Source organism: Hippoglossus hippoglossus, chromosome 13 (genome assembly GCF_009819705.1).
Source record: "Hippoglossus hippoglossus isolate fHipHip1 chromosome 13, fHipHip1.pri, whole genome shotgun sequence".
In the NCBI taxonomy this organism is placed as follows: domain Eukaryota; kingdom Metazoa; phylum Chordata; class Actinopteri; order Pleuronectiformes; family Pleuronectidae; genus Hippoglossus; species Hippoglossus hippoglossus.
Window position 1 is genome coordinate 64,998 of NC_047163.1, and position 11,543 is coordinate 76,540.

The window sequence follows — 11,543 nt, forward strand, 5'->3', positions numbered from 1 at the left end:
CATTCTAGAAATATGGCAAAGTTATTAGACAGTACTCACCGTAATAATCCAGAGTTGAGACCAGGAAGCAGAGTTTGCAGTCTTACACGTTTCTCTGCGCTTCTATTAGAGCAGTCACCCTCATAGTATCCCTCATACTATCCTATAGGAACTGTGTCTGCCCCCGGACCACCTAAATTCATTAAATCTAAAGTAAACAGGAGAGGAGTAACACATTCAAACCTAATACAAGTTAACACAACCAATATATGAGTACCAAAATTAGAATTCTATTATCATCTGTGTATATCAGATAATATCAATCAATCACATTCTATTTGTCTCATATTCCCAGTTGTCTCATAGATGTTAACAGGAGCAACTTCCTCTGTTCTTCACTCAACTAGAGTCAAATAGAAAACTTCATGATCAGTGAATAAAGCTCAGTCCATGTGAGGATCCTCTCCCAGGACACAAGTCCAACAGGTGCTGATGGAACTGAACACATCAACACAAACATACACATCAACACATCAACACCTCAACACAACAACACAACAACAGGATTCACTACATGAGAAGAACCAGTTTGTAACTTCATGTTTAAAGTGTTTCTACAGAATGTGTGATGGAGATGAAGGAGCAGTCCAGTTGTGTTCATAATCCTCGATCAGCTCGATCCATCATCACCATCCACCATCGTGTAAATACTGTAATCAAATGTAAGGAAATTATTATTATTACTTTTAAATATTTTCATTAATCCAAATATTAGAAATAATCACATTTGCAGTAAAATATGGAAGCCTATTTAAATATATATAAATAATATAATATATAATATAAAGTGATCAATGCAATCAATAAGGCTAATGTTTATTTACAGAGACAGGAAACAGGGTGAGAGAAGAAGTGATTGGTCATTATTTACTGACTTAATCTTAAAATATTATATTTCCTTCTTAAAGTATATTTCTGAATGTTACGTTTGTTTTTAACAATGCCAAGTTTTTTTTCCATCTTAAAACATATTTAAATACCATATTTAGGGCCCGAGCACCGAATGGTGAGAGGCCCTATTGAAATTGAAAGGATTATTGTGACTAAAGTGATTTGGCTTTTTGAGGGCTTTAACATGCTGAACTTCTTACCAAACTTTGCACAAAATTAGAAAGTGGTGAAAATTTACGTATTCTGGAGTAATTTGAAATGGGCGTGGCAAAATGGCTCAACAGCGCCCCCTGGAACACAGCCCCTAGGTTTCCCTTTGACCGATCTTCACAAAAATCGTAGCCCAGGTGTATCGTGACCAATCATAAAAAAAAGTCTCAAGGAGCATTATGAAAAAACGCAACAGGAAGTCCGCCATTTTGGTTTTAGTGGCCATTTTGGCCATATTCCACATTTTTACTTTGATGTACTTGTCCCAGGGCTTTTATCTGATCAACTTCTAATTGAGATGAGTGTCATCACAACAAGACGGAGATCAAAACTAACTCAAAGATCGATTTTTCGTCACACGGTGTGACCGTGGCGTGGCGTCAAAATTTGATTACACGCCATCAAAACACGAGGTTCTGTATCTCGGACATACATTGTCCAATCGAGTCCAAACTAGACACGTAAGACAAGAGTCCCGGCCTGATGACATCTACACAGAAATCATGACTTAAAATCACAGCGCCCCCTGGTGCAACAGGAAATGTCTTGTTTTTGGAACGTCTTACACGTGGAGGTATTCCTCCTCACCCACTGCCCGCAGCCACGTCAAACCTGTGTCAAATGGGTCTCAAGACATTGATAATGAAGGCATAAGATTACTGTGACTTTTCGTCAAACGCCATAATAGTGGCGTGGCATCAAAGTTCATCAACTCGCCATGACACACGAAAATTACTATAACTTCGGTGTTGGAGGTTCAAACTCCCTCAAACTACATTTGTGTAGCAACAGCCCCCCCCTGCAGACATTCGAGATGGTTTTTAAGAAATGGCGCGTGGCATAATAACTGACTAGCGCCCCTAAAGTGCAGCCCCGGCAATACGATTGGCCGACAATGTACAAAAATCGACAGGGACATGTGTCTTTTCATAACAAAACAAATAAGTCTCTTGGATAGATATGCTCGACCAAACAGGAAGCCCGCCATTTTGACTTTAGTGGCCATTTTGCCCATATTCCACATTTATACTTTGATATACTTGTCCCAGGGCTTTTATCTGATCAACCTCAAATTGAGATGAGTGTCATCACAACAAGACTGAGATAAAAACTAACTCAAAGATCGATTTTTCGTCACACGGTGTGACCGTGGCGTGTCCTCAAAGTTTGATTACACGCCATCAAAACACGAGGTTCTGTATCTCGGACATACATGGACCAATCGAGTCCAAACTAGACATGTAAGACAAGTGTCCCAGCCTGATGACATCTACACAGAAATTATGACTTAAAATCACAGCGCCACCTGCTGGCTACAGGAAGTGACATGTTTTATACTTTGATGCACTGCTCCTGGCTGCTTTACAATATACAGCTCAAAAGAGCTCAGTCAAGTCATTTGACCATGGTCAGAATTGTGACATTTCCTCAAACCGTTTAAACGTTGAGGTGCGGCGAAGGATCATCCTTCGCCAAAGGACACGATGTTGTCATAACTCCAGTGTGAATTGTCCCATCACCGCCAAACTTCTGTCTCATGATCAGAGACCAAGCCTGAACAGCTCCATGTGTCAATATTTCCTCAGTGTCATAGCGCCACCTACTGATTCGCCATGAAACAGGAAGTACTTTGTAAATCCACTCTGCATTATCCAACCGGCTCCGAACTGCTGACCTATGATCACAATCTTGACCTGAACACATCCATATATTAATATTAGTTCAGGGTCATAGCGCCACCTACTGATCAGTGTGAAAATTAAGTTGTTGTAACATTGTCCGATTGACACAAAATTGCTCACGCTACATCAGAGCCCCTACTTGAACAGATATATTAGTCTGTAGGTAATAATAGTGATGGCGCCACCTACTGGCAACAGGAAGTAAGCTTTGTTTTACAACTATCATTCGATTTACATAAAATGTTCACAGTGTGTTGTGCAATTGATGGCGTGGATCGTAATGAGCAATTAGCAGGCAAGGATCGACGTCGCTCGACGGACGCAGGAAGTGCAGCGTTTGTCCTTGCCGCAGTGCGCAAAACGCGTGCAACGCGGAGACGTGCGCTTGGTCATTGATCGCTCTCTCCACCGACCGCAACAGGCTTCAACGTGCGGGTGCTCGGGCCCGTCAGTGCTACAACGTAGCCCTAGTTCTACATTGAAACCGTATTATTCCCCATTAAAAATTATATTTAAACTATATATAAACATTCTTCCACATTAAATTATATTTGAGACCTATTTCTATTTTAAAATATTACAATTGAAAAATGATATTTTGAAAAAAAATTACACAAACCTGCTCTTGGTTCTGTGTGTGTGTGTGTGCGCGTGTGTCTGTCAGTCAGAGGACAGTGCGCAGATGACGCAACAGGTGGGCGTGGCCTGCAGTGACCTCACCTGTCCTCTCAGGTGATTTAATCTGCGACAACAAGAGCTGCTGAACACGAGAGTGACTCATTGTTCCTGCAAAGGTGAGTCGATCCGACTTGTTTAAACCAGATCCAGATCCAGATTCAGGTGCACATCCGGATCAGAGGACGCAATGAACCCACACGCACTCGGTGTCCTGACCCTGTGTCTCCTGCTCGGGCCCGGCCTGGCTCTGAACTGTACCTGGGACAGCTCCATCGATCCGGATCAGGTCCAGGACGGAGACTCTGGGTTCGTCCTGGGAGAAGCGGAGGCGTTGGACCCGCAGAGGTGCCAGGAGAAGTGCTGCGCTGAGTCGGACTGTGACGTCGCTGTGGTCGGGTACCCGGCGGACGGAGGGCCGCAGTGTGAGCTGTGGAGCTGTGGGAACCAGAACCAGAACCAGAACCGGCAAGTGTGCGTTTTCAGGCGCAGCTCCCAGTTCCAGGTTTTCCGCAAGCAGGGGAAGAAAGTTGACTCGAGCCCGGAGAAGCTGCACATCCTCCCGCTGCTGAGCTCCACTGATCCGCCAAGCAACCACGGTGAGGTCATCACTACACAGGATCCATTATTTAGTATTATTGATCAGGTCTCATCGATCAGGGCCTGGTCCACCTTCTGAGGGGCCCCAGGCCCAAAGTCTGTGTTGTGCCCCTGGTGACCCCCCCCTGTTCATTATTTCACCAGAAACAGATTCACTGATCAACTGATCGGAAAAACTAAACCTGTTAGACCTATTGATACAATAACAATCCAAACAAAATACTTCATAGACAATGTAAACATAATATTCAACAAGATATTAATAAAAAAATTATCTATCAGTTCAATTGTTGTTTCATCTGTACATTTAAAGATGGTAAATAATCATAATGAACCAGAACATGAAGATTAAAAAGCTTTAACTCAATTTTATTCCATTTCAAAGAATGTGTTTTCTCTGTTAGTTTCTTAACACATTATATAAAAAGTACTGAACTATTTTCAGTCTTTTCAGAGGTCGTCTGACAATTTCATGTTTTATATTTCTACGATAAGAACCAATCAGGTTTGGACCTGGACGCAAGGATTGGCTCTCCTCAGTGACATCATCATTTCAGCTGTTTGTTTATTATTGTTGATTTGTTTAGTTTGTAAAATAAACAATCGCTCAAAGAAAATCAAATGATCAGTCGATCAGTTTCCTGTCGATCAGAAAACGTTAATTTTTGATCCTTGATCAGATTTTCCAGCGTCTGATCTCAGTTTAACGTGTCGCGTTCAGAAAGTGACTCAGAGGAAGAATGTTGCTGCTCCGGCTTGACTGGTTTCACCTGCACAGGTGTTGTGTGTTACTGAGTGAGTGTGTGTGTGTTGTGTGTGATACTGTGTGTTGACGTCTGTGTTGTTCTCCTGTCAGTTCTGTGTCGTCTGCCGGTGAAGGTGGGGTTGTGCCGTGCTGCATTCCCGAGGTTTTTCTACAACGTGACAGAACAGAAATGTCGCAGCTTCGTGTACGGAGGCTGCGAGGCCAACGGCAACAACTTTGAGTCTGAAGACGAGTGCGAGTCAACCTGCAGCGGCGTTACAGGTAAATCCCCTTTCAACACGTCCTGATGCTTACGACACCTGTACTTCCTCTTTAGTTACCATGACGACAGGTGCCAGGTGTGTGTGGTCAGACCGGTTCTATGAATAAAAAAACATTTAAATCGGATACTTTATACAAAAGAAAACTACATGTCACACACACACACACACACACACACACACACACACACACACACACACACACACCAGTGAACATAGAACCTGTCTGATCCTCCACTGAGACCTGAGAGCTTCCAGGTTACTGGTCCGGCTGTAGAAGGCGTGTTCTATTTTCAGGCGAGTTGCTACCAAGGCTTTGAAGCACTTCTCCACATCTGTCCAGCCTTCACCCAACATCTGGTTCTTCCTGCTCTTCCAGGTGGCCAGTTTAGCCAAGCAGGAAGTTGACCAGGACGAGTGTTGCTCTGTTTCCTTTGTGGTATTTAGGCCCAAAAACAAACAACGAGAGAGAAAAGTTCTCCCCCAGAGCCTCCACCCACTGCTGCAGTAATCTAAATAAAACCTCTAGTCCAGGACAAGTCACCACCAGGTGCTCTACCGTCTCCCTATCACCACAGAAACCACATCCCTCCCCAGTGCTCGGGTCCAGGTGAGCTCTGTGTCTGTTTGTAGCTAAAGCTCCATGTATAATCCTCCACTGGAGGTCACCCACCCGTTTCTCAACAGGAGGTTTATACAGGACCCTCCACCTGCCTTCGGGGGGGCAGCCTGCAGCAAAAACCCCTCAGTCCACGTCTCCTTGACATCCAGCCAGAGAGCGAAGGTTCAGCACCTTCACACAGCTGACATAAAGCTGCTTCTTCCCACAAGAGCTGAAACTACCCAGCACCGGTGTTTTTGAAGGAAAGAAGCAGTCCACTCTCCTCTCGCCACCCGTCAGCAGCAGGGCTGACGATCAGAGAGGGAAACAGGTACTCACAGTCATCATCCCATTGGTCAGCTAGAGTACGATTTTCAGCAACCGCTCTCAGTGGCACAGACAGGGACTGCAACACTTCCTCCACGATCCTCTTCAGAACTCTGGAGGACCTGATGTTGTTGGGTGTTTCCCAAGATGAGTCGGTGAGATGGCCCAGTTTAACGATGCCAGCCTCAACAAACTTACTTCTCAGAACTGCAGAGGAAAATGTGGTTGTTTTCAGTCAGTCATTGTAGAAGAGCGGCTCCTCAAACAGCCACATCCCTGGTCTGGGATCAGGAGTCCGCTTGATCTCCAGCGTCTGCCAGGTGTTCACCACTGAGCTGTAGAACGGTGTCAGTCCGGTCAGGTCATCTTCACATGATCTCATCATGAAGAGATGTTAGTCCAGCCCCAGCCGGCTTGTGTGAGGAGAAGGAGCCAACCAGCAGAGACTGCAGCCGTACAACACCTTCTGCACCGTCTGCAGTCTGAAGGCTGCGGTTCAGGACACAATGTCAATGAGTCCTTGTCCTCCCTCTGCCACAGGGAGATACAGGGCCGACGCCCTCAGCTAGTGCTGACCAGACCAGAAGAACTTCACCAGGAGAACGCTGCCCCAGACCTGGACCAAGTTATTCACTATCAGAACTCTTCCCCTGTAGGACAGATAAGGTAGAAACCATTCTCATTTAGACAACTTGGCTTCTACCTTTTTCAGCACAAGGATGACTAAAAATGTGGCTCCTCCCCCGATCCTATCTAAAGTAGAATCAGAAGTTTTTCTGCATCTTGTTTTAAACAGGACATGACACCAAATGTAAAATCCAGAAAGGTATTAATCTCCTCCTCTAACATCCATGGACCCGACCACAGCTTCAGTCTGCACTTCCCCGGCTGAATTATCCTTAGACACCAAGCCGTGAGAGCCGCCTGCAAACTACTACACAAAACCACAGCAACATGATTTGTGTAACCCTAACTCTGACCAGAGAGTGGTTGACATGTTTGTAGACGTTTCACTCGTCCTCCTGATCATTGATAAAGTGGGAACATGTCAGGGTTCTACCTCCACCTGAGACCTGAGGATATGATAACATCCGACGTTTTCAAAATGCGGATTGTATTTAAATTTTTATTTTTCTGGTTTTATAGCAATATGCTTCCATAGACCATCATTTACACAGAGGTGATAATTATTGTTTGTCTGTTTTACTGTGTGTGTTCAGGTTCAGTTCTCCCTCCTGACTCAAGCCCTCCTCCAGTTGAACGTCATGTCAAAGCAGCTCGAATGGTTCCAGCCGTCGACACAAGTAAGGACTGTTGTGTGTGTGTGTGTGTGTGTGTGTGTGTGTGTGTGTGTGTGTGTGTGGTGTGTGTGTGTGTGTGTGTGTGTGTGTGTGTGTGTGTGTGTGTTGTGTGTGTGTGTGTGTGGTGTGTGTGTGTGTGTGTGGTGTGTGTGTGTGTGTGTGTGTGGTGTGTGTGTGTACTCATTATCTCTTGGTCCAGGTGCAGCTGAGTCTGAACCTGCTGTCACAGAGTCGTTCACACCTCAGTACACAGGTAACCACACATGCATTAACATCCTCACATATTAAAGTTCTACAAGATCTGTTTAATAAGTAATAAATATGACTCGCGTTTCATCATTTTGTATCAAATTATCGTCTGTTACAACAAAAAAACGGTTCTGAAGAAAGAAAATGAACATAAATGTCAACGTCAGCAGAGAGAGTGTCGTATATTTAAGCAGCAGTGATGTTGAAGATGATGATGAAGGAATCTCCGCGGACACCGTTCTTGCTTGTATAATAAGGTTTATTACACAGAAGTTACAGGTCAGGACGGGTACCTAGGTATACCCGGAGACGTTCTCGGCCAATGAAGAAGTCTCCCTCGCCGGTGCCGGACAAGCCTTCATATAGGGAAGTTGTTTCCGCCAAGGAAATAAGACAAAATGACGTCATACATAGGGGCCTCTAATACAAAACATGCTTCCTACTTAAAGATGGAAACCCCTCTATCCACTTCCTACTTAAAGATGGAAACCCCTCTATCTAACAGGTCAAAGAGAGTTTCTCCGGGTCACAGAGAACTTAACAAGTATCATATCGAATAATAATTAGATTCCTCTGAGAGTCAGGAAACGAGGGGCCCCCTAACCATGAATATGTCATTAACAAGGGGCCCCCTAATCATGAACATGTCATTAACAATCTATGTTAGCTGAATATACCACAAGAGAAAGATGGAGAGTAGAAGGCGTGAACTTTGATCGAACGTGAGTCGATGGTTTATCCTAGTTTCACATTTTCTTTCTTCAACAGATATGTCGGCTGATGAATATGCAGGTATGTTAGTTCTCACACACGTTCTAAGATCTGGTTCTAACACTTTCCAGCACATGGTCCTAAAATGGTTTAACATATTTTAACACGTGGTTCTAAGTTGTCATTCGTACATGTAATGCTAAGATGTTCTACGATGTGGTTCTAACGCATTCTCACATCTGGTTCCTATTTTCATATATTTTGTCCATCAGCCGCTCAAGAACATCAGCTGCTCCTAGTTGTACCTGATGGAACCATGTGAACGACTTGGGCTCTCTAAATATTAATAATTACAAAAATTCTAAGAACTCTAATTCTGAATTGATGTATTTTAACATGTGTGGACACGTGTATCCATGTAGAAGCATGTCTACAGATGTTTGATCAGCTGCTCTGTGTGATGAACAGAACCAAAGGATGTCAGCATGAAAACATTCAGAGCACCTGAGTCTATGGTACGGTCAGGACAAACTTACATGTCTGTCTTCTTATCCAATCAGAGCGGTGTGGGGCCGAGCCTCAGGCGGGTCCCTGCAGGGCAGCGTTTCAGCATTGGTTCTACAACCGCCACGCAGGTACCTGTCAATCATTCATCTATGGAGGCTGCAGAGGAAACAAGAACAACTACATCAGCGAGGAGAGCTGCATGGCTGCGTGTACAGGTGAGACGCATGCACCTGTCTGCACCTGTGCAGGTGAGACTCATATACCTGAGTTGCTCACTAACAACATGTTGGTGTCTCATCCCTCAGTGTCCGTCCTGCCGTCCTCTAAGAAATCAGCTGATGATGTTTCCACAGAAAATAAAGGTCAGACACAAACCGTCACTTCTGAGCAGTTTGTCCTGAGCAGCTGCATCAATAATGATTGTCTCCATCTCAGATGAGTGTCTGTTGACCCCTGACCCTGGTCCGTGTCGAGCTGCATTCCCAAAGTTCTTCTTCAACCACAACACTGGCACCTGTCAGTCATTCTTGTACGGTGGTTGCCATGGAAACCTGAACCGTTACGGCACCTTGGAGGAGTGTATGAGCCACTGCAGTCAAGACGGTAACGACCAAATCTTCACGTGACGTCAGTCCTCACGTGGCGTCTGACCTCACGTGGCGTCTGACCTCACGTGGCGTCTGACCTCACGTGACATCTGACCTCACGTGACATCTCTCCTCATGTGACGTCTGTTCTCACATTCTTTTCCTCCAGGTTCGTTTGACACTCGTGGGAAAAGCCGTAACCGCTGGACTGCAGGTCAGTTTTTCCTTTCAAAAGAGGTTACACAAGTAACTTCTCAAACGTTATCATTTTCTGATTGTAAAATAAAAGTGAAGGAAGCGGCGTGTTTCAAAATAAAAGCACATCTCACTGATCCTGGTTCAGGTTTTCTAAATAAAAGCATGATCATCTTCCCTCCCCAGCGTTCTTCCTCTTCATCACTCTGGCCGCCATATCCGCTCTGCTGCTGGTGACGCTCGTCCTCGTCTCTCTGAGACGTCACCGTCTGTCCCACCGTCCCTCCATCAGGTGAGGTTAACCCTGCTCCACACTGACCCCTGCTGGTCCACAACACAACAAGTGTCTCTTCATTGACTCATGTTTTTGTTTGACAGTGATAAAGAGGAGCTGCTTCCTAGTGACCAGTCGTCTGTTGAGTCTCTGACTCCGCCAGAGAGTCCCAGACCAGACCAGGCCTGAGGAGGGGCCACAGAGGGTCTGGGGCCACAGAGGGTCTGGGTCTGGGGCCACAGAGGGTCTGGGTCTGGGGCCACAGAGGGGTCTGGGTCTGGGGCCACAGAAGGTCTGGGCCACAAACAAGACTTTTCTTCAACAATCTTTTCTTAACGATCTTTTCTTTAATGTTCTTTTTTTTTTAAGTTCTTTCTTTCTGGAGTCTTTCCTTTAACAAGACTTTAACAGTTTTTTTCCTTCATTCAGTTTTATCTCATGATCACTCGTCTGTTTTATGTTGACACTAAGATCTTTTAAACTTTAAATGGTCATTTAAAGTCATAATGAAGTAAAATATGAATCACATGTTTTTAGTTTCATGTGACCTAAACACGTCACATGACGTAAACCGTTGGTCTTAAATTGTCACTCTTCACTTTATGATTATCGCTTCTCAGTTTTTATATTTTATGAATAAATGATTAAATATTTAATCAGGCGTTTGTTGATGTGTGTTGACACTACTTAAAAACATGACGTCAAATTAAACTCAAGAAAAAAACTATAATCTACAAGTTTTTTAATTTGAAATGATCAGAAATCAAAAGTTTTTAAACATTTAATACTCAAGTTTCAGTCTGAACATTGGAGTCTACATGTCCCATAATGCACCTGGACAGTGTGGACTGCTAAGACAGTTGGTCTATTGATCTTTTTGTATTTATTGATAATTATTGAGCATTTACTTTTCAATGTCACTTTGATCTGCATGTGAGGTTTTCCTCAGAAACTTTTATTTTGACATTTAGTTTTGTAAAATCTTGCAGTGGAATCACGTGAACTTAGTTCAATCATTAGTTTATAACATTATGATAAAAGTAATAATAATAAGACTTGTGTTAAAGCAAAGATCAGTGTTTCTGTTTATCGATAAAACATGAACCACTGAAGATCTGTTTTGAAGGTTTATTTCAAATAATAAAAGTTCAATTAGAATGAAAATTAAATCCCAGTGACTTTCTACAAATAAATGTTTAACAAACATGTTTTCTCATGAGGATCAGATTTTTAAGAGAAACATCTTCAAACAGGCAGAAAAATGTAACGTGTTTGAAATTTTACTGAAAGATGAAATCTCATTTTCATATTTATTATTCAATTATTCATAATCAGTGTGTTGAGTTTAATCTGTGATTCATGATAATTGAAGCTGGTTACTGATTTGACCTGTAATAAATTAACTGTTGATTCATTCAGGTCTCGTGTCTGTTTTATAAAGTGTGTGTGTGTGTGTGTGTGTGTGTGTGTGTGTGTGTGTGGTGTGTGTGTTGTGTGTGTGTGTGTGTGTGTGTGTGTGTGTGTGTGTGTGTGTGTGTGTGTGTGTGTGTGTGTGTGTGTGTGTGTGTGTGTGTGTGTGTGTGTGTGTGTGTGTGTGTGTGTGTGTGTGTGTGTGTGTGTGTGTGTGTGTGTGTTGTGTGTGTGTGTGTGCCTCTGCTTCAAAATCCC

At 43.6% G+C, this 11,543-nt stretch overlaps 1 protein-coding gene across 3 annotated transcripts; it reads left to right on the forward strand.

Moving 5' to 3' along the window:
- Nucleotides 1-3,537: 3,537 nt before the first annotated feature.
- On the forward strand, nucleotides 3,538-11,290 carry spint2 (serine peptidase inhibitor, Kunitz type, 2). 3 transcript variants are annotated; one of them, XR_004615781.1, is made up of 12 exons: nucleotides 3,538-4,096; nucleotides 4,954-5,124; nucleotides 7,272-7,355; nucleotides 7,552-7,605; nucleotides 8,370-8,393; nucleotides 8,873-9,034; nucleotides 9,125-9,181; nucleotides 9,255-9,422; nucleotides 9,576-9,620; nucleotides 9,788-9,893; nucleotides 9,980-10,123; nucleotides 10,170-11,290. XR_004615781.1 is itself a non-coding variant. In XM_034603629.1 (12 exons), exons 1-11 carry the CDS (start codon nucleotides 3,688-3,690, stop codon nucleotides 10,062-10,064), a joined length of 1,365 nt encoding a protein of 454 aa, XP_034459520.1. In that variant the 5' UTR covers nucleotides 3,538-3,687; the 3' UTR covers nucleotides 10,065-10,104; nucleotides 10,174-11,290. The 3 variants fall into 3 exon arrangements, 1 of the variants encoding a protein (XP_034459520.1); XR_004615782.1 differs by having other exon boundaries at nucleotides 9,980-10,120; nucleotides 10,151-11,290; XM_034603629.1 differs by having other exon boundaries at nucleotides 9,980-10,104; nucleotides 10,174-11,290.
- Nucleotides 11,291-11,543: the final 253 nt, after the last annotated feature.